This window comes from Pleuronectes platessa, chromosome 7 (genome assembly GCF_947347685.1).
Source record: "Pleuronectes platessa chromosome 7, fPlePla1.1, whole genome shotgun sequence".
In the NCBI taxonomy this organism is placed as follows: Eukaryota; Metazoa; Chordata; class Actinopteri; order Pleuronectiformes; family Pleuronectidae; genus Pleuronectes; species Pleuronectes platessa.
In genome coordinates, this window is record NC_070632.1 from 27,294,649 (window position 1) to 27,321,598 (window position 26,950).

Genomic DNA, 26,950 nt, shown 5'->3' on the forward strand with positions numbered 1-26,950 from the left:
CCATGATCCTGAGGGGTGTGTACTATGTGGTAACTTCATAAGATTAGCTGAGAATAATTACATATAATATATGCTTACCCTTCATTCAACTTTTATGAATGTAGCCTTGCCAGGAAGAGTTGATGTCATCAGACGGTGTCCAACGTTCTTTGGGTGCTTCAACACTAAACCGTAACACCCTTCCGTTGGCTGGTCGGCAGCGGTGGCCAAATCACTGCCCATCTCCTCCTCCTGGCTTCCATCTTAGCTCCTCTCTCCTGTTCCATACCCAGCAATAGGCTCTTTCTGCTGGCTTCCCCATCCTGCAAGCTGCTGTCTTCCTCTCCTTTTCTGTCATTCCAATGGCTGTAAGCATTCTCCATACCGACTGGGCTGTGAATCCACTACAGCCGACCTCAACTGGTAACAGCCTTGCTTGCCATCCTTTCCCCCTGCAGACTTGCAAAAGTTCCTGGTATTTGGAGCTCTTCCTTTCAAAGGCTTGGTCTCACACTTCTTCCCATGGGACTGTAAGTTCATCAGGAGGATCTTCTTCGCCTCTTCAGACCACAGAACCTCATCTGGCCTCAGGGTTGTCTGGATGAAGAATATGCAGCACACAACTGAAATAGCAAATCAGTTAAATCAGAACAACGCATTTGACACAGTAGCCTGGAGTTTTCTCTGGTGCTCTGTGGTCCAATGACAGGAGCCCAATAGCTCAGATGGTAATTCAGCCAGGGGCACAAGAGTGACCTTTGAAATTGTAAATAAAAATATTCACTTTCACATGTTCCAACCACTCCATTTAGTCATTACACAGGCCCATACATAATTTAGGGTTAGGTATGGTCATCAAGATGTAAGGTTGGAGGATTGTTTTTCCTGTTCCCACCGTATCAGCCAAGTTCAGAAGACTTTATTTAGTTGTATCTAAACTACAAAGGATCTCTTTAATTGTATTAAGTGCTTGTCATGTAATGCATGTCCAAGTACTGTGTGTTGTACGGCTGAGGGGGTAGGGTGGTCATCCTCCAACTACATGGTCACCGGTCCGATCCCAGTCTTCATCATCTGCATGTCTAAGTGTCCTTGGGCAAAATACTGAACCCCAAATTGCCCCTCTCATATAAACATGAATGTTTGTATGAATAGCAAAAAAATCTAGTGTACAGTGTTTCGAGTGGACATCACGATGCGAAAATAATTATATATATATATATATATATACAGACATACACATATTGTCTGTCACCCTCTAGTCCAGATGTAAGAGATGGTCCAAGAAATAAGATAAAACGAGAACCTTTTATGGGGATATTTGCGATTTAAAGAGGGCAGTCAAAAATGCACATCATCAAGTAGTAGTAAATAAGGAGGCAATACTTACAATTGTGGGGAAATGTTTAAAAAATGATACAAAATTTAAATAAAGATTTTTTTTTTTAATAAAGACTAATATATACCCATGCTTGCAGCGACTGTGTGCAACCCTTGACCTCTTCTTCAGATGTACTAAAACAACAGGAACATGCCTCCATTCTGCCTGTGTAGTGTCATCCAAGTGTCCCCAAATCCCGACACAGAGTCCAATACGAATGTTGGGGCTTGGGGACACTTGGATGACACTACATGAGCAGTATGGAGGCTTTTTATGGGTTTTTTCAGTTGTTTTATTACGCCGATAGATCTTTTAGTAGATTGCGCCTTAATTCAGCACAAAAACTATGAAATGATCAACCTCAAGTATCACTATGATGAATCAGATTGAAGATATATCTCTCTAGAGAAAGCCACACGAGGGTCAATAGAAGAGTCTAGACCAGTTGTCTAAAGCATAAACTTTTCCCAGGAAATATTTTCTGTGTTTCAACTGTTTCAGCTCTTGACCCCAACTGTGGTCAGCCTGCCCTAGTAGAGGACTAATTGTGTTTAAAGGGCTGAAACTCCAAATTACACTAAGGTACACAACTGATGATATGTCCTGTAATGGAATTTGCTTAATAACCAGTTACTTTAATTAATAACATCCTAGTTTATGCTTACAGCAGACATTTCCATCTAATGTACAGCTCGACATAAACTTTATGGTGCACCCGTTGTCTATTCATGTCTTGCAGAAGCTGATCCTTAGGTCACCTGAATTCTATTGTGACTCTTAGCGGCACTCTGGTTGAACTGTGTTTATCCTTTGTTCGAAGAACTCAGCTGACTGACACTATTTCCTCTCCAACACATTTAGGATGCAGCCTATAAGTCACACCTTTACAGAAAATATGTTCCAGACACAGAACAAAACATGAACGCATAACATCAAAGAAGTGCAGACCTCCAAACACAAGGGGTATTCACCATCTGGCACTACGTTTTAAAACTGTATGTCTCTTCAGAACAGACACACAGCAATGGTGAGGATGGAGTTGTGAACTGGTCATCACAACCTGTTTCCTCTCTATTCCTCAACGGAGGATGGAAGCATTATTAAAGAAAAGTAGAGTGTATATAATATGTATATGTGACGACCCAGTTATTGTCGAGGAGGAAGGGAAGCAACACAGCGCAGACGGTGTCAGCAAAGCAGCCTTTTATTGATAAAGTGGACATCTGCATTAACAACAGTGAACAGTGAACAAAAGTGCTACCATGATTGTTGTCTATGTGACTGCTTATTGTGAAGTGTAGGAAGAAAAATAATTAAGTAATTATTACTTTATATAAGCCTTAATTATTCTTGTTATTATCTTCTTCCATGTTGTGGCTGATAGCCTGATCTCAGCGTAACAATTTTCAAAGCAATATTTATATCCTATTATATTATATGGTTACGTTTGGCAACTCTCTGTTACCCCCATCCACCAAACCCCTGTAAAGCCAACCCCTGGTCACAGTAACTTGTAGCTTTTAGTTCCTTGTAAACCTTTTGGTGATTTATCTTTAAGTTTTTCGCATTTTACATTGACTCAACACTTGATTCTGATCGGCCTGACATTCTGATGATGATGAGAGTTTTATTCCGCCTCCATCTGTGTCAACAAGCTCCGCAGTTTGTCCAGCATCACTGTAGAAGAAAAAGAGCACCACAGTGTTATTACTATTGTTTTAGTTGCTTTCTTACAGTGTAAACTGTTTTTGTGAGGGTTTTAAATTATGTTACTTTCATCCCCACAAACACCAAATGTCTCAAATCATTAACCGAAACCTATTTCACTCCTATCTAAATACCTGCCAACTTCATGACGGTAGTACATGAGGTGAGGGCAATGACTAATTTACCTCCAGCAGATGGTCTCTGGAAGCTCTCATAGTCCCGGCAGGCGTTGATCAGATCTGCCAGTTGCCAAGGGCAGTCGTCAGGTAGAGGTTCTTTAAATTTCTCTTCGTACACTTTCTGATAGATTACAGCATCTGAAAACCCTGGAAGAAGCAAGAACACAAGTGAGTGTGTGAGTGAGTGAGCCATTGATTAAGTGAGTGAGCAGCTTTTAAAATCTTTTTACACAAACAGCTACTATCTTGTCATCAAGAAGTGGGACTCTTTTCTTTTCGATACTCTCAGCTCTGGCGTCAGGTGCTTTCAAGGCACAGCCTGCTTGCTAAGAACCTAATGCACAATGTGTGAACATGTACAAGTAAAACTACTTAATGGTACATTGGGATTTTATAAATAAGCTTTAACGAAGATACCAAATTCATGTTTGGTGTAAGAAAATAAACTCACAGTACAATCTTCAGTTTCACGTGCCTTTACACAGTCCTAGGTTATAGGTATACATGTACTAGGTTAATATCCAGCCTTGTTTATTTACTAGAATTCACGCTCTGTCAGTTTACTCCGTTTTCTCTATTGATTTTTTTGTCGGTTGCAAACAGGCTACACATAAATGAACCACAAAGAATTTATTCTCTTTATGCGACAAGCAGTCAGACTTTAGCCCTGCTTGTACCACTGTAATTGCTGCAGTTACTGTTACAACCTAACATTGTTAACTCGCCTGACAAAAGCATCCCTGTGCTGCCATTTTGGATCCTTTCTTCATTGTTCAATGCTTTATTTCTCTTGACTGCAACATTTTGGTAAATTATCTGCTTTCTGTGGGTTTTGGTTCAACTCAATTCTCTCTGATGGTTTCAATTTTAGATGTCAAATAAAATACCTAAATAATTGATAAAGATCCCTCAAGGTTCGTTATTAGCACTACTGCTATTAACTCATAACTTATATCTATTTCCAACTCAACGCTTTAACAACCACTTCCAGCTGGCTGGAGTACATTTCTAACAATCTGATCGGAGTTTGCAACGCGAGCCTCTCTTGTCACATCTTTGAAGAGTTCCCACTTGGCTATCGGCGACTGCTGATTAAGCATTAAACTTTTGTGAACTGACGGACCATTTGTGGTCTAAAACGTTTAGTGAGAACTAAACTCAAACTAACTATATGACTGTTAATCTGCATGTTATCTATACTAACAAATAAATAACACTTAACATGACAGCAAAATATATTATATATTGCAGTAGCAGACTGAGGAACTTTATATCTATATTGATGACAACGCACAGTGGAGACATGATTTACATGATTTACACAATCACAGACTCCAATTCTTTCTAAAAGCTACAATCCACTTTAAAGTTTCAAAGTGGGATTTGACTTTTGTGTAATTAAAGTTTTGGAGTGGTGAAGGGTGGTTTATAGAAATGTAACACCAAGAATTACTTATTTGTATCTGAAGCTAATCTTGCTGACTGGTCTGCAGCTTCAGTGACAACAAATTACTATCAAACAGAATACAATAACTTGCACAAAAAAAAACTTGAAACTGTAAATCTTAACAGGAAACAATTTGCTGGCAGATAATTGGATGCTATTGTAATAAACACAGTGATAAAGGAATCAAACTTACTCAACTTGTAGCAGCTGACTTTCTCAATTAAAGGAAGTGAATATCTAAAACTACATTTAGGGTTAGAGTGAGATATCAATGGCTAGTCCTCACATACTCACCATGAAAAGGTCTCTTGCGAGTTGCAATTTCCCACAGGACGATGCCAAAGCTGAAAGACAACATTCTCCATTAAGTTAATTGTTTATCAATGGTTCATTGACAGTATGAGGCAGGGGTAATAATGAGCAGCTGCCTGTATGAACCCAATCAGTAGCACCTCCTAGTAAATTAACCACAATAAAGTTGCAATTGATGACTTGATTAAAAGTTTATGTCATCTTAAACTAAGACTTAACATAATCTATAAATCTGAAGACAGTTTGGGTTGCAAGGTCAGTGTTTATCCTCTGGCAGGATAACTTTCCTTTTTTAACCCTTTTATTTATTTTACCATAAATCCTTCTGGAAAACATCTGTGGAGTATGAGGACCAAAGCTGCTTTGGGAGCAGAAACTTATTTGAATACTTAGATAACTGGAGACTTTGAATGATATAATAAAAAAGCCCCTACAAATCAATTACCTAAAAAGTGCTAGGCTACTTGTACGTGCCGATTCACAAGGTATCGGGATGACTGGTTGGGGCTGGCTGTTTAGCAAGCTAGCTTCAACAGAAGCAAAGACATGGTTGAAGCAGAAGCAAAATAACACTAACATTACTTTGCAACACTTTGAACTGTAAATCTTTCTGCTAGATTGGTATCTACAGAGATGCTATTGCTATTATTAGCTAGCACTAACAAACATACTAACATATAGCACCGTTCTTTACTTTTAGGTAATAAAAACCTGAATGCGAGAAAGATACAATCCTGAATTTAGGATTTATTAACATATGGAACTGTTAGTGAAGGAGTGTATCTAAGAAAATGTATCTTATTCAAAGAAATGTAATTAATTCGATAACAATAACAGATTATTTATTCCGTAATTTGCATTCTATTCAGGAAACAAACAGGTGTGAGACCATCAGCATTGATCAGCCCATGGTCTTCTCCACATGTTTCGTAACAACAATGGCTGCAGCCTGCAGACCACAAAGAAACTCTTTTTTTGGATCTTCTTTTTCCTAGAGAGTTAACTTATTATGTGCTGGTTGGCTAGCCAGACAATCAGTTTAAATAGATAGGGACCGCCTGCTTTTACCACTATCTCCTGTCTGACAAATGAAGATTAAATGCTACTCCCTTTAGTTTATCTTTATCTACTTCATGAAGTCACTAAATGTATATTTCCCCCATTGTGAGAACTTCAATGTCCCAGATTAACCAAAGCAAACTGTCCCACATTATCAATCATGATTGATAAAGTGAGAAAGCTAACAAATGTTTTGAAACACTTAATGACTTAAACACAGTGTCTACCACTCAGTGCATATTTTGTTTGTTGAAAACATCACAAACATAATTTGTAAGGAACATTATTTTATTTATAAAAGATGTATATCCCTAACAGTATCTTGTCAGAATCCTGCCATTGACACTGTCATGCATTCCAAGGGAGAGTTTCTGAGTGACACTTGCCCGCCCGTTTCTGTGACATCCACCTCAAGAAGTAATGTGATTTTAGTCACATGATATCCATGCTAACCTACAGTAAAAGTCCTAGTAACTAGATTTAGTTCGAACAGGAAATAAACAGACTGAAATTTAGATGTCCCATAGTACCTGAATTCACCCCTATGATAAACAGAAAATATTTGTACCACACTTGGATATCCCTCTGTCACCACCGTTATAAAGCCTATGTGCTGAAAGTGTAACGCAGCGGTTGGTTAATCAGTGGGTGGTTTCTGACCTGTACATCTCACACTCTTTGTTGTAGTGGTTGATGTTTTTGAGCGTCTGAGGAGAAGAGTAACACAGGGACCCGATCTCGCTCTTATTGGGCTTTGTTTGCTTTCTCAGTGACGTCTCTGTTTGTGCCAGTTCAAAACCTGCCAGCTGAAAGAAATAAATAATAATATCAAGATATTATTCACTGGCCTCAACATCTCAACTGCCACAATTCAGATGGATTGAAGCCAACCCGGCATACTCGGCTTTCACTACCTTGACCCTGTAGCCTTCAGCCACCAGGAACTTGCTGCTGTTGATGCATCCATGAACCTTACTTTTTTCTTCAGTTTGGTGCAATCTTAAAAGAGAAAGAAATACTCAAATAATTGTAATAATAATAATCACAATGATGAACTTATTAACTGTAAACAGTAAATACAATTATGGAAGGTTGTATTTGTTTTCTAAGTCCACAAATAATTCTCACCAACTCTGCAGCTCTGTCTGGTGCGTCTTTCCTCATTGTTTTGGTTGAATGGCACATATATTCAGTTCAGACGCTGTTTAGACTGACTGCTCAGTCAGCCAATTTAAAATGATCTATTTTAATATCAAACTATGTTTTCATGGTTTCTCTGTTTGACCATTTGTCAAAAAACACTCTATACATTTTTGGTGTGACTAGCGCCTCCATGTGCTCTTTTAGAGATCCCTTTACCTTGGGATAATATTAGGATTAGCACCAAAACTAGTCAAATTCTTCAAATGACTATTTTAAATAATAATGTCTAATTATTATTTAAGACAATACACTCATTTTAATTTAGGCAATACAAATTCATGAGTGAATCACTGAGCAGAAATCCTTATGTCACTATGAATTAGTGCGATAAAGTACAAACTGTACCATTATTTGTCAGTGATTCAATCAACTGAATTTGAGAAAATAGATTTTCAAGATCATTTTCCTATTTCACAATATTAATCAATATCATGTTAGAAGATTAAATACACCTTGACTCATGATTTTATCCTAATGACAATTTTAAAGAGCACATTGAAAACCAAAAAAATTGCATTTTACTTTTTAAACTCACCTGCTCAAGTAAATAACCCCCCCCCCACACACACACACACACACACACACACCCGCTTATTTCTCTGTTCAATATTTCCTTGCACACCTTGTACATTTAAATTTTTCAGTGAATAAAATACAAAAGGAAAACGTTAACTGACCGGTAGATTCCTTGTGCTGCGTCCAGACACATCCGAACTTTTTTGGTCCAGGACAGTTTAGAGACAGAATCCAGAACCTCTCGGAGACTCCCCTTCTCACAGTACTCCATGATAATCAGGAACTGAGTGTTGGGTCCTAGGCGAACATACACATTGATTGAATTCTAAAGGTTTAATTTGAAGGGATCGTCTGGGATTTTCATCCTCACTCCTACTCACCCTCCTCATCCTGGACACAGATGCCAAACATTCGCAGGATGTTGGGCGACTCAAAACGTCTCATGGTTTCAACTTCCTTATTGAAAACAGACCGTACCTGACTACATTTTAGAGAAAATGTTTAGATTGATACAATACAACAGGCTATGGTAAAATGACTCATGGAGGACTGAGTTTTCTGGCCAATCGACAATCATTAACTCTAACTAATTTCATTAAATAATTTAAAATTAAATGCTTGATGGTCAGTTGGATCCAAAGATACAGTGTCATTTGTATAAAAATCCTTCTTATTCCCACAGAGATGTCGCAAAACAGAACAAAGGTAAACAAAAGCAGGAATTTTGCACTGAAAAGACTGTAACATTGGAGTCTACCGCCACTTCATTTTCATTTCTCCAGGACTGTGTTGTTTCGGGGGACAGTAGTCGTTTTTCTATATAATTTTCAAGTACATTAGTTCAACAAAAATGTATTATGTGGGGTAGAAATTTGAGAGCTTATCATTTTTTGCAGTGTGCAACACGTTCCATAATTAGACCCACCAACAACTAAAAACCCTTCTGAGGAATGAACCCTCTTGCAGTTTGCATTTAATTGATTTATGAAAATGTTGATTATATCAGTTTAAACCTACAGCCTCAAGGACTGTAAAAAACAACTTCATACTTTAAATTGGCCAAACTCATAATAGTTTAAAATAAAATTACACTGGTAGTGTTGTCTGGTCAGTTAGAATTACTTTCTTGTCTTTCATTCAGTATCCTTCTGCAGTGGTGCACTGACCTTGGACTGGCTTTCACAGGCTCCGTATATCTCTTGATGGCCACTGTGAATCCATTGTACTTTCCTTTGTAGAGCTCTGAGGTCGATGTCACCATTAAGGGCTTTTTGGGAAGCTCGTACTCCAGTTCTGCTGGTTTGATCATTCGGATATCCACATTGGTCATGCTGGGCTTATCCACTGTCAAAATGCACAATTCAATTCAAAATCAGTTTTTTTGTATAGCACTCAAATCACAACACACATTATCTCGAGAGAGAGAGAGACCAGAAACTCTTGAGTCTGTCATCTGTCATCCTGGTAACAGCTATGTCACATCTCAAAATGTCCATTAGACCTGTGAAGTCAGATTTTCTGTCATCATAAACAATTAATGAACATAACACTGACATATCATCACCAGCTTAGCAAACAGCTGCTTATCTCCACATCCAGCCATTCCAGAACTACACAATAATGAGTTTGGAGTGGCGTTTGTGTCTATGTCTTAAGTCAAACATTTGGATAGTGAGCCCATGAGTGTTAGAGGTCGATGCATGTAGCACTATTTGCAATACTATACTAATCTGGAAGCTTGTGATCAGGTGTACTCACATAGCTCCACAATCTTTCCCACATCTTTTCGTAAGGCTTCCATTTTGTCTTCCTGGCTCTTCATGTGATCCCGGAGCACTGAGGAAGAAATAATACTGAATACACAAAGGCAACGAGACCTTCAATATCATTAAACCATCTTCTAACATTCTAAATACTTCCAGCCTTAATAAGTGTTCAAATAAGACAAGGGTCAATGTGCAGCACCAACAGAATACTGTCATGAGGGCTTTTTCGTTGAGGACATATAGGAATTATTAAGCCTAGACAGGTCCGCAAGCGTATATTTGAAATGTCAAATTTTTTCCTATGAAGACACATATTGAAGTTTGGTTTTAAGCTAAATCTAAGCTACAAAAACTAAGTCAAAATCAGGATCCCTCACATTCCTTGAGCTCTGCATCGTCCTCCTTCCCATCCATCTCATCTGCTTCCACTCTGGAGGTCTGTTCAAACACGCGGTACAGCGCGTCCCCATGCTCCAGCTGCAGAGCGACAGACAGTCGCTGGAAGGCATCATTTAGGCGTTCATTCACACTGTTGAATTCGTCTCCGTGGCTGCTGGATTTCAGGATGCGCTCCAACAAGTTGGCCGATGTGTACTTCTCGATGAGCTTCTGTGCTGATTGCAGAGTGATGTAGAGTTCCTCGAGGGCTTTTCCCACATCAGCAGAGGCTTGAACCGTGTCCCTCTTTTTGATGGAAGCAACCAGCTCCACCAGGGCTGTGACTCGGGCATTCACACGGCGGGAGCGTTTCTTGTTGGCCTTCACATTCTCCACCAGGGTGTGGATCGCTGAGGCAATGGACAGGATGTGCTCTATAAATTCCATAACTAGCTAGAGAGAGAATGAGAGGAAGTTACATTATGCCAATGACATAAAAAAAAAATCTGAGATGCATGCAAATTAACTTATCACTAGTAAGATTGAGTGATCTACAGTTTCCCGAATTGATGTAACCTGAGGCAAAGTGAGTTCATTTTCAATACCTCAAGTAAGCCTGATTTAAAAAAACGTTCTCTGCTGCTGTGGCTTGTTGCCAGCAGAAGTTAGTGATGAAGTTCACTTGCCAAGAACTTCTTTGATTTTACAATACAAGAGGTTACAATTCTCCCTCCGAACAACACTACCTCGTCAAACCAGACCAGGCCAACTGGATTAGGACAAGCTGATTACAATCAACGAAGATGCTAAACTTGCAATGCTAGACTGGTAAGGGAAACTGAGAAGGGCTGTTGAAAATATGGATTAATCTGCCACTGAAAATTGCTCCCAACAAAGAACATTTTAGTGATGATCTAAACAAAAAACACAGCCACCACGTTTAAGCAAATCACTGAATCTTTTCTGTTAAATAACACTATAAGGTGTATCCATTTGTTTTACTTCCATGGGAACCAATGGGCTTGGAGCTTAAAGTCATAAATGGAGTGTGGGAAGTCAAAAGTTGAGATACAGCCTACCGCTTTTTGGGTTTTGGTCTATTTATGGCATTCGCTGATGGAATAAAATGTCAGGAACTGAAACTTGTGTTGATTTCCTTTTTTTCAGACAGATTTAATGCTGCAGGTCTCTGGACATACAGTCTTAACATTAACAACGTACCACTGCCTCATATACTTTATATTAAAAACATGGGAGGGTCAAACAAGCTTACCAATTTATTCATATTGAGGATCTACCTACAGCTTTGTGCAAACATTACTGTACTTAACCGATTGTTGTTGTCCATTCAGCCTCTATTCAAGGGCACCAACTGTGCAAGATCCGCACCGAGTACTCCAAGTACTCTCCAAAACGGTGATTTATAATTCTTCTGTATTTCCAATTAAAGCAATTGTTTGTATTAGAGTTCTTATGTGTCTACAAATCCTGATCTTCTTTATCTGTGTGTAGAAGACTTGTTCAGCAAGTAAAAACTTTTTTTTTCTTTTTTTAATCGGTACATTCAGTTTTTCTTCTGTGCCTCAGCCTGCACCGGTTAACTCCACCTTAAACTGCCACTCCTCAGACATAATTCATATCTTTCTCTTTCCCTGGGGATAATAAGTCGTCCTGGTGTCAGTTTTCACCAGGCTTTTATCCCAATGCGTCTTCAGCAAAACCTTCTTAAAGAGTAAACCGCCATAGGAAGCTGTCAGAAAGGACAACCAAAACAAAAAAGATTACTTACCTGTGAGGGGAAGTCAGTGGAAGCTGCCTGTCTCAACTCACATAAAGTGTCTTTTGTTTGAGTGCTGGGAGAAAATGAAACTGTCTCTGCAGACTTCGAGTCCTCCCTCTGCTGCTCAAAACTTCCTCTTCCCCTGTGACAGTTATAGTCCTTCCCCCATATGGGTTTTGCTCATGCAACTCTGCTCTGACACACCCTGGATTTATTGACCTGAATGTTGAAGCAGAAGCATAACTCACTGCAAGGTGATGGAGGTGCAGATCAGGTCTGGATGCTTTGTGACTTGCTGTTTAATTGATGATCTGTCAGGCCAGCTGTTTTCAGGATCAGAGGATGTATAAGTACCAGGGGTTCTCAAGACCCAACTGATTTTCTACCTAAATAATCAAATAATTGGCGGTTTGGGAAACATTAATCTTCTCTTCAATAGCTTCTAATCATTGTGTAGATTGAGTCTATAGTTATTTCGTAAAGCATAGCAAAAGTTGGGTTCAAAAACGGCTACTGTAGAGAGCACAGCAGTGCCACCTATGGATGCATTATAAGAAATGGATGCTGGACTGCCCCTCAGCATTTCCCAAGGGTCACTCGTGTTACCAGGGCCGGACCTAGCACATTTGGCGCTCTAGGCAAGCTTCACTCCTGGCGCCCCCCCCCCCCCCAAAAAAAAAACATTTATTCTTCAAAACGATTTTCCACGAAAACTTAATATAAAATAATTTCTTTCTTCGGCGAAGTTGCTTGGACACACACACTCTAACCATAAGCCTCAATGTGCTAGCATGTTCTGACAACACCAAGGAGGTACGTACCTCGATTTTTGCCTCATTTTAACCTTATGTTAGATAAAAAAATGTAATGTCAAAATATTGGTTTGAGATATAAGTTATGGGTCCCAAAATTGATACCACAGCAACAAAGTATATCTGTAGAATACAGCCGCAATGCAGCAGCAATAACGACACGGAGCCTTCAGTTCCTCATCCAGACTGCATCTTACTCAAATTAAACACAATTTCTAGTACAGGCATTTCTCTGAGTGTAACTGCATTTTAAAGTGCATAAAACATACATTCAATTATTATGGTGTCTCTTTCCTCCAAACATCTTAATATACATTACCACTCATAAAGAAATATAAACATTAACAATATACACCAATTGAACATTAGCTTATAACTGGCAAAATAACAATACATGAATTACAGAGTCTGTGTGTGTTGGAGCTGAACTACACACTGTAAAGTAAACAATATACTATCGCGACCCGCCTGCAAGACGACGTGCAGGTATAATAAACACCTATACAAGCGAATGTAGCCCCGCCCACCTAGTGGCGCGAGTGTCTCCCCTCACTGCCCAGAGGAGTTTCTAAGTTTTTACCAGTCTAAGTAGACAATCAAAACAACATCAACACGTGTCAATGACACTCGTGGTGATCAAGCGAAGCTTTAGGAGCTAACGTAGGTGACTCTCACCCACTACTAACCTGTAGAATACAGGATGAATGCAGCAGCAATAAAGACATGGAGCATTCACTTCCTCATCTAGACTGCACCTGGCAGATGGGCGGAACCCCCAAAGAGACAGTACGGGGTGCAACTGCTCCCCTGCCAAACGTTCCTCCTGAGTGCTGCTGTCATTTACTGATTTCTCCTCTGAATGGCGCCCTAGGCTACCGCCTATGTCGCCTGTAGGAAAGACCGGCCCTGCGTGATACAGCAGTAAAAAAAAATCATGCACCCCAAAGAGCAATTTCCTCATAGACAGATTCAATTTGTTTTGACACAACAGTTGATTAAGTTCAAATAAAGAAAATGTACTTTTACATGCAACAAACACATTTTTGTGAAATAACATACTTTCCACAGCACCAGCACCAACTTCTCTCTCCTAGATACAGGGGGTGTTTCACATCACCCGATGTCCCACATTACCCCGCTCTCCCCTACTGATATTTTGACATATATTTAGGATAAATGTGACACTTTTCTGTCATTTACTTGAGTACATTTTGTTTTTCAATGACCAAACTAAATTCCACGTTGTCCTATACTTGTTGATGAAAATTAATCTCACACAATTCTGCAGACTGAATGAAAATAAGGAAAAAGACATTTTTGATTGATGGACTCTGTGTTGAATTTCTGTTGACTTTTTTCCTACTGTCTATTTCTGTACTTCCTGTCTTTGTCTGACTTTCTGGCTCCTGTCGGATTCTGTCCATTTGTGTCACACTCGAGTTCAAGGATCTCTGCCTCTTTTGGGGTAAATGTGCTCCCCACGCTCCTCCGTCAGATAGCCCGTTTACCTACATGGATATACCTTTCGTTTGTGTTCCGTTCACTTTGGTTTTATTCAGTCCTGTTTCTTTCGGTCATGGTCCTCCTCCCAAGGTTTTACCACATGCCAGTTTCCGTGCCCGCCAATCAGCTACCAAAGACTGTTAGTCAGATTTATAAAATTCTCCTTTCTGCATCACTTGCCATTTCACATGCCTCACAGCGTCTGCATTTGGGCCCTCACCTGTTTCTACATGTGACACACTGGCTTTTGCTTATTAATTTGCGCTGTGAATCCAGGATGTGAGATGGACATTTTATGTTTCAGTGACTTAAATAGCGTATACCTTTTTTCCCCCTGTTAATATGTTTCTTTGTAGTTTTTCCTTACTTCCTTAGTTGAGGGTTAAGGAGAAAGGATGTCGCACCTTGCTAACAAATTGTTATTGTGAGTATAGGCGATTCAAAAAAACCTGATTGATCGATTCACTTTGTTTGTCAGTATTATCAACTCTACTGGCTGATGTCAGCATTTCTTCTCATATCTTTTTTTGAATTTTATTCATGCCTCTGACAATGTTGCTCATAATTAGCGACTCTGCCTCTGTCACGTGAACGTGCTCGTAGTTAAGAAAACCAGGAGTTAACTGAGGCCGTTGATAACCAGCCTCATAGCAAAGGTTATAATGATGGTCGATGTAGGTGTATGTGAAGCAGGATAACAAAAACATATCCTGGGTTTGTTGAACTTGCTTTGTGGAGCAGGCCCCTGGTTAGATATAGGATAAATAAAATAAACGAATAACAAGAAGCCGTCAGATGATATTACTGCACACTACTACTCCATTAAACCACCAGCTACAAAGTTTACAATTTGAAATGTATAGGGACAGAAGGCAATTTATTCATCATCAGTTAATTGAAACTGTAGCAATACTTATCAGATAAATTCCAACTGCAATGTGATGTCTCAAGACGACTGTTTATCCCTATTGTTGTTATTCTTATTACAACATTTTTCAAATGTCATCTACCAATATCACTGTCCAATAATCAATAACGTATATACCTCCAACTACAGCTACATCTTTTTCTTTCCGATTTTTTTACAAGGAGGGCAAATACACGCTGCTTTCTGGGGTAAGACACACACTTTACTTTGTAGGATTATATAGTATTATTGAAGTTATTTTAGAATATACGACAACATATCTACTATCCCTTTTACATTTGAAGGTCTTCTGCAGAAATTAAGTCACCAACTACCAGTAGATGTTAGGAGGTGTTATCGGCCACCAGCGGATGTTGGGGACATAACTGTGCACCTAAGCGCCATCAAGTGTTTTGGGCTTGTTATCAATGATGCAGGCTAAACTTGAGGGTACGCTGAGGCTAAAGGTAAATCTGTCTGGCTACTGGTTTGTATGGCAGTACTATGAAAGCCATATGGCCCAGTCAGTAGATCAGACATCATTACATCAATGACTTTTTAAACTAAACACTTTCCCCTTTCGAACATAGGACAAGATGGAAAACACGTAATGTACGTTCTGCCACATTAAATATTGCCTACCACCAGTTGATGTTATCAGATGTTAATGACTACCTTGTGGATGTTAGGGACATATCTTCAGTTTTGGATTTTAAACACAAGACACCCTCTTCTAAGGCAGGCCCACCACAGGTGGATCCAATCTGGGTGCATGTCCCTAACATCTTGGGACCAAGTTGGCATCTTTCCTCCTGATCCAGAGTTCTGCAGTGTGTGATGTTTCTTTTATGGTCTGGGACAGGACTTGTCCATGGATCCCAAGATCTTTGAGCAACCTGATGGTGGAAGTTGCAATGAAACCCCTGCAGCCAACCTCCACAGGGCACCTATTGTTTTCCAGCCCTGTTGCTCTGCCTCAAATGCCATGTCGGCATAACGCAGTCTTTTCCTCTCATTCGCTTCATCAACATTATCCTCCCAGGATACTGTCAATTCTATGGAGTAAACGACATGCAGGGTGTTTGACCAGGTATCAGGCAAGAGTGGTAGTTACAATATTTTATGGGACTGTAAGCCGCTGGCCCACGTCCACCATAATTACCAAGTCTCGGGCCTCCTCAACTGACCAGTAGGTCCTCTCTGTCCCTGTTCCCTCTTGTGGACAAATGTTGTCCTTTTGAACTGCGTTTGATGTTTTGAATGGCAAGGCATTGGTAGCAGTTCTCTTTGTTTCTATTGTCGCTGCAAGGCAATTGAGTTCCTGGTTGTGTCTCCATGTATACCTACCTTGTGAGAGACTAATTTTACAACCAGTGAGAATAAGCCTGAGGGTGGCTGGAGTTGAGCATAGTGAGTGTTGAGGATTTTTTGACCATACTCACACATTACTGTATATGTCACTATGTATATTGTATATTACATTATATATCTACAGGAGAAAAGTCTAAATCTACAGATACTCCCTTCTCTGTCCAAGCAGTACCAAAGGTCAGGTTATAGATAAAGGGACAAACAACATTACATAAGCGTTTCTACGCTCATGAACTTTCATATCTAATTAAGAAGCCCCAGACAGAGAGGCAACAACCTCAACTATTTTCTAAATTACACCAGTGACAAGATGTAAGGACAGAGTGTGATTTAGGAATGCATACTTTAGGCTCAAGTATCCAATTGGGTGCATCACCTACATGTAACATAGAGAGTAACAGCAATTCAAGCCATTCATGGATGTGCTTGAGTGTTGAATGTCAATAAATCAATACCTTTACAAAATATTTGGTTCTAAGAATATTAACAAAATCTGAGCTGAACACCTAGATCAACCTGCTGAGTTCTTGTGTTGCAGTCACAGAAACTACGATAACTGCAGACAGGTCACCTATACCTGTGCAGTGTAAGAGGTGCAGAGTGTCACTTGTGCAGGACATGGAGCTGGCACCTGCTGCTGTGTCCAATGTGTGATCTGATAGAGTTTAAATATCTTGGAATCAAATCTGATCAAGGAGCATAAATGATGTTCATTGGAAGATGATATCGTATCAGCTAACCTGCTGTAAAGATAAAAGAACATAAAATATCTCGTACTCTCTCTCATACACACACCTGGATTACTAAAGGCAGCTTGTGTCTACATCCACTTTGCGTGAGTAAATCAATTCCTCTCAGTTCGATCTTAATTTTTATATTGATGTTTTTACCATAGGCTCCTTTTGGAACATGTTGTTTAGAAGAATGCTGTTTTCTGCAATGTTTAAAGTAGTAAAATGTAGATTGTTACAATTCATGGGGCCCAAAAAAAATGGTGCAATTTTTCTAGATAATGGAAACATGTTTAGTAGCCGTATTTGGCATCTCATATCCTAATATAGACACTATCTAGGTATATTTAAGTTGCTCTGTGTTATTCAGGAATATCATTTGTAGTTTTTTTTTACATATTGTTAAAAAAATAAATATATTAAATATTCCCTCTATGTTCTTTACTTCCTCTGAATGTACTGCACATTATCTACCAATGTCACAAACGTCTGTCTCTCTTTGTAATCTTGTGATATCTAACTTCACACTTCACAGGGAAGTGTACATTTTGTAAACCATGTAGAACACAATGTTTTCTAATTTCACGCTTCATAATTCACTGTTATAAAAAGCTCTGAGCACCTCGTCCAGCACACAAAAAATTTAAAGCGACAGTATACCGTAGGACTCACTAATGATAACACATAATTCTGAAATGGCTCCAGAGGATTAACACAGGACAAGTGAACAGTCAGGTTTAGAACGGTCACGGCAGTAATTACTTGAAAACTACGTTGTGTTTTAAAAGAAGCAGAATGTCAGGTGTAAAATGTCTTCTCTTCTGCCCTGATGGGTCATACAGCTCAGCATCTTTGACTAAAGATTCAAGATGAGTTTACAATATTAGTCTCAAAGTGGATCCCAGAATATTGGTAGGGACTCCCTCGGGGTCAATTTACGAAAGATAAAATATAGTGCTAAAATGTAAGCATGCCATCAGCCTTCCGATTTTCATTGTCCCCAGCAAGACCCCTAGGGTGACCCTCTCTGGGGATTACAGGGGTCACGAGTCTCTCTTCCCATTTTGGAGATCGAATGTTTGGGGACCCCATGTCTAGGTTAGTTTATCTCAACTTATAATGCTAGTACTACAATAACTGCCACAGCTCACACCAGTCATCAGAAGTCACTATAACCATGTATATATCTCATCAATGTCTTATTGATGCCATTCCATTATTTCCAGACTGCCCCTCGGTCTCGCCAGCTGATCATGGAGATCATTGCACCCTTCCGGACCTTTTACAACCTGTATGATAGGATGAAGAGCAATGATCAGCAATGTCCCCATATTTGCCAGAGAATGAAAGCCCTGGAGCAACTGGTGCTTTTCATCGAGCACGAGATGCCACAACCACTCTCTGACGATGTGAAGGAAGCTTTGGAGAAACTCAGCGAGAATGTGAAAGCAGCTGCTACATTGATCACAAAATTCATGGAGACACACAAGCTGAATCAGATGGTTAAAGCCAGTGACTACAAACAAGAGTTTGAAAGCCTGAACAAAAGTCTCACTGATGCCTTTGTGACTCTCTCGGTGGCACTGCATGTCTACCAGGAGAAAAGGCTGGACGAGCAGGAGATAAAACTGGCAAAGCAGGCGAAGAGGCTGGCAGAACAGGAGAACAAGATCGCTGAGCAGGAAGACATACTACAAAGAGTGGAATCGGAATTATACAATCCAACCAGAGGGTACTACTGTACACTACAGTGAAGAATAGCTTAGTATATATTTCTCTCTTGTCACTGTTCATGATAGATGAATAAATATTGATATTGAATTGATGAATACATTCTGAAATCATTTAAAATGATTTTAAAATTTATTGACTACGATACTGTATTGGCAAGTACGATTATGCTATCAGGGAATTTATGATTTATTTTTAATCATATGTGGATAGTATCGGTGACTCACTGTGGACATGTGGGTAACAGTGTCGTGACGTTTGGGAACGATCTGATTCAACAGCTCTCTGATATGAACGAAGGGAGCCGAGTTGTACTTCTCTGAGAGCCATTCTTTTATCAGTGTCCAAATTTAATCAGACAAGGAGCCTACAATAAAAATGATGCAATTACTGTTTAAGGCAGGACACTATGGGCAAACACTTTTTTTTTCAAGTATTGGGCACATTTTTAGATTTTGGTCTATTTTGCTTCCATGACTTCTTTCACTGTGATGGAAATAAAACTATGTATTACTCTCTGTCTGTTTGCATCTGTAGATTTCTCCTAAATTCACCAAACAAGCTAATCTACATGTTTAAACATAGCATTTGTTGATGCAAGTCAATAACTGGAGAAATTATATCAACCTCACCTCCACACAGGAGAAGAAAAATCACCACAACTTGGACAGGCGCTGGGAGGTGCTTGCTGTCTGACAGAACTGTGATGACTGTGTATCACCAGAGGTGTGCACCTTCACTATCCTCACGATACGATTACGATTCAGCAGTCAACGATTCAAATGTACAACGATGCATCACGCTGCATTTCATCACATCCACACTTTACTATATAACCGCACATGGCTGCTTTTTCATCATTTAATATTAGTTAATAAAATCAGTCTGACCAATATGAACTCCCTTTTTATTTAGAAAGTATTATAGAAATAAGGTTTTCTATTAAAAAATCAGACACATTTCATGAGGAGGGTACATTCAAAGTATAGTAAATTCACTGACAATGCAGACAAATATGGCGTATGATCCTTAAATTTACTGCTGATGGGATGTCCTTCTAATGAGGATGTATGCTGCAAAAAGATATAAAGAAAACTCAATTGGTGCAACTTTACTGAAGAAAACAGAACAATTTATGTGGTAGTCCTTTCTACCCAATACCCAGAATGCATCAGTCTGCCAGGCCTCCTTCCTTGGATGGCTGACCTGAGCTCTATGTTAAAAAAAAACTAGCAGTGGGGCCGTGGTTCATATTCAGCTAAACTGATGCAGCTGTTTTAGTTGCAGTTTTTTAACATGTATTATTCCTTTGGGCAAGAAGCTGTAGAGGAAATGAGTGAGCTAACAAGTTTGTCGTCTCCATTTAAAGGATCACCGCGCCTCACCCCACAAAAATGTGGAAGTGCATGTTGTAGTTCTTGCACACAGCCAGGGAGCTGGTAAAAGTCAAGCACTGACTTCATCTGGCAGACTTTTGGCAGCAGATGATTGAGTATATCTCAGTCCAGGAAACTGTTTTGGAAATGAAACATTGCTCATCTTCCTATACCATCGATATTGTAACAATATCGATGGTATAGGAAGAACAGAGTTGAAAATTTAAGATACTCCTTTTTTGTCACTTTTAGTAGCAAAAACAACTGTTGTGTTAGTTAACTTTATGGACTTTTCTGTTTAATCTGGGTTGTTTGCCAGGCCTGCATTTGTGTTCTCTCTTCAAATGCTCATCCTGTCTGTGTTAGTGCTTGACTGGGCGGGGCTTCAGGATACCTGCATCCCTAAGGTTGTCCAACCACCAATGCATACTCTGCCCTGGATTCTGTACCTGCATGTGGAGCTGTCACAGCATCTCAGCCTCTGAGAAGTCCTAACCTTACAGCAGTCACTGCTGTTGATAGGCAAGCCCGCTCCTGCATTCTGTCAGCACATTTGTGATTATTGAAAATAAATTATATTTTTACTTTTGCTGTGACTCAGCACGTTGAGTCCAGCTATTCCTTAAAACAAGTTGTTTCTTATATTTAAGCAAACATGTCATCACACCTTGTGGTTTTGCATGTGTCTGTATGTTTCTGGCATGGACCCAGGTTTCAAAGGGACTGGTATCACTGTAAGCAGTGGAGTGGGAAAAAAATAAGTGAGGTGGAAAAACTATTTTGTAGTTGAAAATGAACCTGTCTGAGACTTTTATGACCTGAACTGTTTTTGACCTGTCTAATACCTTTATGACCTTTCTAATACTTAATGACTGTCCAGAACTTAATTTCCGTCTGCTTTATCTTCAAAGGAAACGCAAATCATATCTTAATTACTGTCTCAAACTGAGCCTACAGAACCAGTCTGAACTGGCTCAGAAAAACATACTTATTTCTCCTATATAAGATCTTTGCATTTGACTGTTCTCCATCAACACTCTGAGATCCCTGTGACTCTCTGTGTTGATCCTTTCCGCAGAAAGACCCTATTAAAATACACAAAGACAAATTTGGTGTTCCAGACTCTTGTATTTTCAGATCTCCTACACAGCCGACTATTTCTATTTAAAAGTTATGTGAAAAGAACAAGAAGTCATTCAGAGTAAATACATGTGCAGGCTTGGAATATAGTTAGGAGACATACGTCAGATCTTTGGACAGTTCACATGTCATCATATCTCAGACTCATCAAAAGGACAATAATAATTTAAATTTTGTATACACAAATCCATTCAAAGTGATTTGTATGTGAAATAATAATTAGTCACTGTATTTTGTATTAATTTCTTCCTGATTGCACAATAATTACTATATAGCACAGAATGCAACAAAGTAATTCTCATAAAATCCTAAAAAGAGTGAATGTCATAAATTAAAAATAAATATACCCATGTAAACACCCATGTTGCTAAAAACCTGTATGTATTATGCAGGTTGTTCAGTTCTATAGTCAAGAGTTCAGAAAAAAATTCCAGCAGCATCTTTATTATTGTGATCGAGACTTATCAAGACTCTGGGGTTTAAAAACACAACATCTTTCAAACCTTTCTCAATGTACTCTCACTGTAATCTAGTGCAACATTGATCTTGGCAAACATTCGTTAGAATACATTTTCAGTATTTATCTGCAGCATTTTTGGAAGGAACCCTACACTCCTGGCTTTTCTACACAAAGCTTTACCAAGTAGTTTGAAATAGTTATTTTCAAACATAACCCCAACCCCATGTGCTTGTCAGATCCTTTTTCTAAAACAGTGGCCATACACACAGCATGTAGGTGTTCACCTAATCCACTCTTTGAACAACTACCTACAGTATGTCACATTTCATAGATTTGTCTAATTTTCCTGCGTATTTTCCCCCTTTCTACCTATACGTCACAGAACATGCTTCTCTTGTTTTAAAGCAAAAAGGATTTTACTAAACATGTTACATTGGATGTATTTGGGGTGAAACTGTCATGATGGCAAATGGTCTGATGAGAGGCATTGGGGCCATGGAGCCATTGAAGGAGAACATTGCAGCAGGGCCACACTGGGGGATAAAAGTGGGGGAGAGAGGGATAGGGGCCATGGTTCCACTAAAAGACATGGGGTTCTTGGGGCTATATATTTGCATGCAGGGCGTGATGCATTGCCTAGGCATGGGAGCTGTGGTAATGAACCCTGGCCTGGGGCCCGCAAAGTTATGTGTTGGAGTTGTGGGTTGAAGCACTGGCATTGGGAGATGCATAATTGGTGTGGGGTGAGCTAGAGGCATGGTAAGAGGCATGGGTGCTGTAGGCATGGGGCAAGGCATCAGGCATGTGGGGCTAGTCAGAGGTAGCTCTTCATTGTGTTGCATGCTTGAAACAGAGTCATAGACTTTGCACAGCATGTTCCCATGTTCGACCTGCAGAACCCCCGACAGGACCTGGAAGTTATCAGTGAGACTTTCATTCATCTTGTTGAACTGTTCTTCATGCCTGTTGGACTTCAAGAAGCTCATGAAAGCCTTAGTTTGGGAGTATTTCATTATCAGCTCTTTGGTGGAAATCAGACTGATCCAGAGGTCATTCAGAGCCTTGACCACAGCGGAAGACATTTGGCCCGGTCCCCTTTGTTTGATTGACAGAACCATTTCTTCCAGGGATTTTACTCTTTTGGCGACTCGTTGACAGCGCTCCTTGTTGGTCTTAATATTTTCAGCCATTCCATAGATGGTTTTGCATACAGAGAAGATAGAAGATAGAAGTTCTAGCTTATCCATGATCACCTGTTGAGACAGAGAGGGAGCTAGCTTGAAATGACATATACGGATACCTCAGTGAAGAGAACTTTACCACAATGAACTGAATCAAGTAGGACTTCACTAAATTTCACAACAGAACATGCATTAAACAAATGTAACTGATCTAGGCTTTGAAACAAATTATAGAAATCTGGTGAACTTATAAAATCTACAGAAAATGTGTTGATACTGAGTTGAAATGCAAACTTGATATACTTTTATATACTTGACATTTCATTCTTATTCTTATTCTTATTCTTGCTTGAGGTCAGAGATTAGTGTTTGATATAGAAAGGTTCATAGGAACACTGGTCTTTGTCATTAATAACCATAACCCCTAACCCTAATGTTTGAAATGAAAAAGTAGGAATTGCAGAGGATGGTTGAGGCCGTGAGAACAACGGTGGATTTCATGTGGTAAGAATGGATCTTGTTCAGTGTTGTACTTTGGCCACAGCCCCGTTTGGTAAGTGTATGAAGTATAAATCCTCTGCAGTTGTTAAGATTGCATATAGAAAAAGGAGTTATTTCCTAATTTCATTATCTTTCATGTACAAATACAAATGAATGTTGATGGGTAGGGGATTGACTAAACACTGTTAATGTTTGCCCGCACTGTTCAAAATGTTAGCATCAAATGAAGACATACAATCCAATTCAGTGAACATCCGACTCAACTTGTTTCTTTATCAAATTTGTACAATGAAAATTTAAGGAAATCCATAGACACTGCTCTGTGTGTCCTCCTGTGTACACCAGATGAGTCATAGCAGAAAAAAAATTCCCACCTTGCATGTCGTGTTTGTGTGCATGTGTGCATGTGTGTGGGACAATAAATGTATATTAGATGGGTTAGGGTTAGGGTTAGGGTTACCATTCAAACCAGAGACATCTCGCCTTCAAAGTAAAAGTTTTGGGTTGTGAGCTGGTTGGTTGCTGTGTTCAATTTAAGGAGAACTAAACAAAAAAAATAAACAAGAGCATGATTAATGAATATAATAACTGATTTACAGTTATATTTCTGACTCTTTTCCAACAACTCATTATGAGTAAATTGCCAAAGGGGGCGAACACTTATTAGGAACGAATTTTAATATTTTACTATATATTATTTTCTCTTCAATGCGGTTTGTTTTCCTATTTAAGCAACTAAATAACTTGGTTAAGTTTGGTAATTAAGCTATTGCTGGAGGAAAATTTAAATACAAGTGGAGCGAGTGTACTCAAGTTTCATTTTTGGGGGGGATACTAATTCCACTACAGCTATACACAGACGCAAACAAGTGCATAAACTTCCGTCCATGTTCTCGACAACTGACATACTCAAAACTAACAGTCAAAGCAATGGAATGTTGTCAAACGACTGAATCTGTTTTCATTGAGTCTGTCAACTCTGAAAAATCTTGTTGGCACAGTCAACTTGACATCTGCTTGTAACAGCTGTCTAAAACTGCTGTGATATGGATTTTCTTTTGTAGCTATGTAAGCTGTACATAAAGTTTGAAAGGTCTTTTTTCACAAAATGAGGATGGAGGCTTTTGTCTTTAGAAGAGATGATTACACTAAGCAAAAGATGTTTCAGTGATCACATGGGCACTTGACTGTAGTTTAAAGATAGACTGTACCCATCTTCTAAATGTTCATTCTTGATTTGAGAAAATTATGTTTTCTCTTAAGCAAAATAAACCATTTGAAACAATGTGGATTATCAGATACATGGATTGTCACAAAGCGGACAAATAGGACATCTGCCAAACCACATTTTAGCCCATGCAAGGTTTGACAGTTTTTACAATATCTCATAGCAGAGCAGAGCAGTTTGTTCAGAGATGATACATAAATAAATAGATTTACCTGTGAGTGGATGTTGACAAGCGGTCTGTCTTGGTTCAAGTGTGGAGGTTAGGAAAAACGAAAGTATATTTATAATGCCATGTTTGCTAAACCGGCTTTTCATGTTAAGAGTAATGTGAGAGGTAGGCAAGGAACAAATAAACAAAATGAGGAATCCACTCTCTTTCCAATTTGTTTCAACTCACCTTTATGACCACTTCTGAACATAACAGAGTAATTTTTTTTAAGTTCCTGAATGTCTATAAGGATGAAACTAACAAGTTAAATCAAGCTATTACACAAATTAAATAAAACAAAGTGTCTGATTACATTTTTCTGCAGGTATGGTGGTAACCAACGAGAACATCAGTAAGATGTGGAATGAAAAACCAGACCAGCAGCTGCCATTGAAATTCCAAAAACGTCAAATCTCAGCTCTAGATGAACATTATTAACAACTTAATCTAAATATCCAATAAATCGTGATACTTTACAGAAAACAATTCAAGTCATAATCTATATTCAATCTAGGAGGTGAAAGGGTTTTCAGTCCGTGATTCGAATAGTGCTCCCTCCTTTCCCTGGAAACATCCAAGCTACCTCCTCTTGAGGGGAGCGATACCATCTCAATCCCGATATGAATTACTGCCATTGCAGCAGCACAAACTGCATTGTGAAAACATAGGTTAGCTATCAGAAATAATCATGCAGGATTTCTGATAGCTACTAGTAAAAAAACACTAGTAAGCTAGTTGGGGTCTTTTTTGCCGTACTAGTGAGCTAGTTACAGCCTTACAGACCTTACTAGTAAACTAGTAAGGTCCAAAAATAGCCACTAGTAAACTAGTGGCACTGATATTTCCCTCACTATCTTACTAGTGGAAGCGATTTTCTCTCACTATTTAGACTTTGACCAAACATGCTGAACATCTTTCTTACATGCTGGGCATTTTCTTCAACTAGTTGAGCTTTGCTCAGAACTAGTAAACGACTTTGCGCAACTAGTAAGACATTTAATCGACATGTTGGGCTTTTTGTCCAACTAGTGGATATTTTCGGTGCACTAATAAATAATCTTACTAGTTTGACAAAACTGCTCACTCGTCGACATGTGAACGCGACTAGTTAACTAATATTGTGAGATAAGGTCACAGAACATGTATGACAGTTGAAGCATGTCGAATATTGTAGAAAATTCTATTCTTAATTTAACAGGAAGCCAGTGTAGTGAAACTAATACAGGATACATGTGATCTCTTTTCATACTTCTTGTCAGTACAAGTGCAGCATAGGACAAGCTTACAAGTCTTTAGAAATGAATGCTGGAGCAAAGGGGTTAAACTTAAAAAAGTCACCTCTGTGCTGAGGGTTTGCTCAGCTATATTCCCTGCAAGTTTCATTCTTAAACTGCACAACTGTGACAATGTTTGATCTTGTTCCATTTTAACCTTTGAAGGACCAGACACAGAGAAAGAGAAGATAATTGTTTTTATTCTCGTTGCAGAGGAGGTTATGATTTCTCTCTGGTGTATTTGATAATCTGAAGATAAACTTTATATCCACCATGTTTGGGTTTAATGAACACACAATACATTGAGATAATGCATGTTGTGATTTGGTTTTATGCATATAAAACTGATTTGAATACAACAGTTATAGTTTTTTGTAAAATATGATTAATTTGCAGCAGCTGACAAAATATTTTTTCATATCTAGTTCATAATATTTTGCTAGTTTTGGTTAATTACTATAATCTTACCCATTAGATCCCTAAGATACTCTGCAAAAGGCCTTGCAAGTTGTGCCAAAGATTTCTACAAAAACAGATAGGGAGTGGCTGGCCTGGTGTATATCCTGAGATTGAGCAGGTTGTCCACTGGTCTCAAAGTTGGTAGTTCGCTCCCTGTCTCGTCTTCATCATGTGCCAAGTGTCCTCAGGCAAAGCACTTAACCCCAAGTTGCCTCACTTGTTACTTGCTTTGACTAAAATCGTCGGCCACATGATTAGATTAAATCAGTCGGCCTGCAAACACAAACAAAGCCTCTTGTGTCCTTTAGAGCTGCTGTATGCAGGTAGCATTCAGAAATGTAGTCTTGAAGAATTTGGTTCA

The 26,950-nt window shown here is 39.1% G+C and overlaps 2 protein-coding genes across 4 annotated transcripts; both read right to left on the reverse strand.

Annotated features, from left to right (window-relative positions):
- Positions 1 to 2,541: 2,541 nt before the first annotated feature.
- On the reverse strand, positions 2,542 to 11,874 carry LOC128444768 (mixed lineage kinase domain-like protein). 2 transcript variants are annotated; one of them, XM_053427420.1, is made up of 11 exons: positions 11,717 to 11,874; positions 9,927 to 10,380; positions 9,542 to 9,619; positions 8,950 to 9,127; positions 8,164 to 8,264; positions 7,945 to 8,080; positions 6,979 to 7,063; positions 6,725 to 6,870; positions 4,988 to 5,037; positions 3,253 to 3,393; positions 2,542 to 3,037 (listed from the first exon to the last, which is right to left on the reverse strand). In XM_053427420.1, the coding sequence occupies exons 2-11, from the start codon at positions 10,372 to 10,374 to the stop codon at positions 2,988 to 2,990; spliced, it is 1,413 nt and encodes a 470-aa protein (XP_053283395.1). In that variant the 5' UTR covers positions 10,375 to 10,380; positions 11,717 to 11,874; the 3' UTR covers positions 2,542 to 2,987. The 2 variants fall into 2 exon arrangements, with proteins under 2 accessions (XP_053283395.1, XP_053283396.1); XM_053427421.1 differs by having other exon boundaries at positions 9,927 to 10,376; positions 11,717 to 11,871.
- Positions 11,875 to 21,701: 9,827 nt separating this feature from the next.
- LOC128444411 (uncharacterized) lies at positions 21,702 to 25,001 on the reverse strand. 2 transcript variants are annotated; one of them, XM_053426889.1, is made up of 3 exons: positions 24,861 to 24,930; positions 23,881 to 23,963; positions 21,702 to 22,991 (listed from the first exon to the last, which is right to left on the reverse strand). In XM_053426889.1, the coding sequence occupies exons 2-3, from the start codon at positions 23,881 to 23,883 to the stop codon at positions 22,167 to 22,169; spliced, it is 828 nt and encodes a 275-aa protein (XP_053282864.1). In that variant the 5' UTR covers positions 23,884 to 23,963; positions 24,861 to 24,930; the 3' UTR covers positions 21,702 to 22,166. The 2 variants fall into 2 exon arrangements, with proteins under 2 accessions (XP_053282864.1, XP_053282865.1); XM_053426890.1 differs by lacking the exon at positions 23,881 to 23,963 and having other exon boundaries at positions 24,861 to 25,001.
- Between the last annotated feature and the right edge of the window lie 1,949 nt (positions 25,002 to 26,950).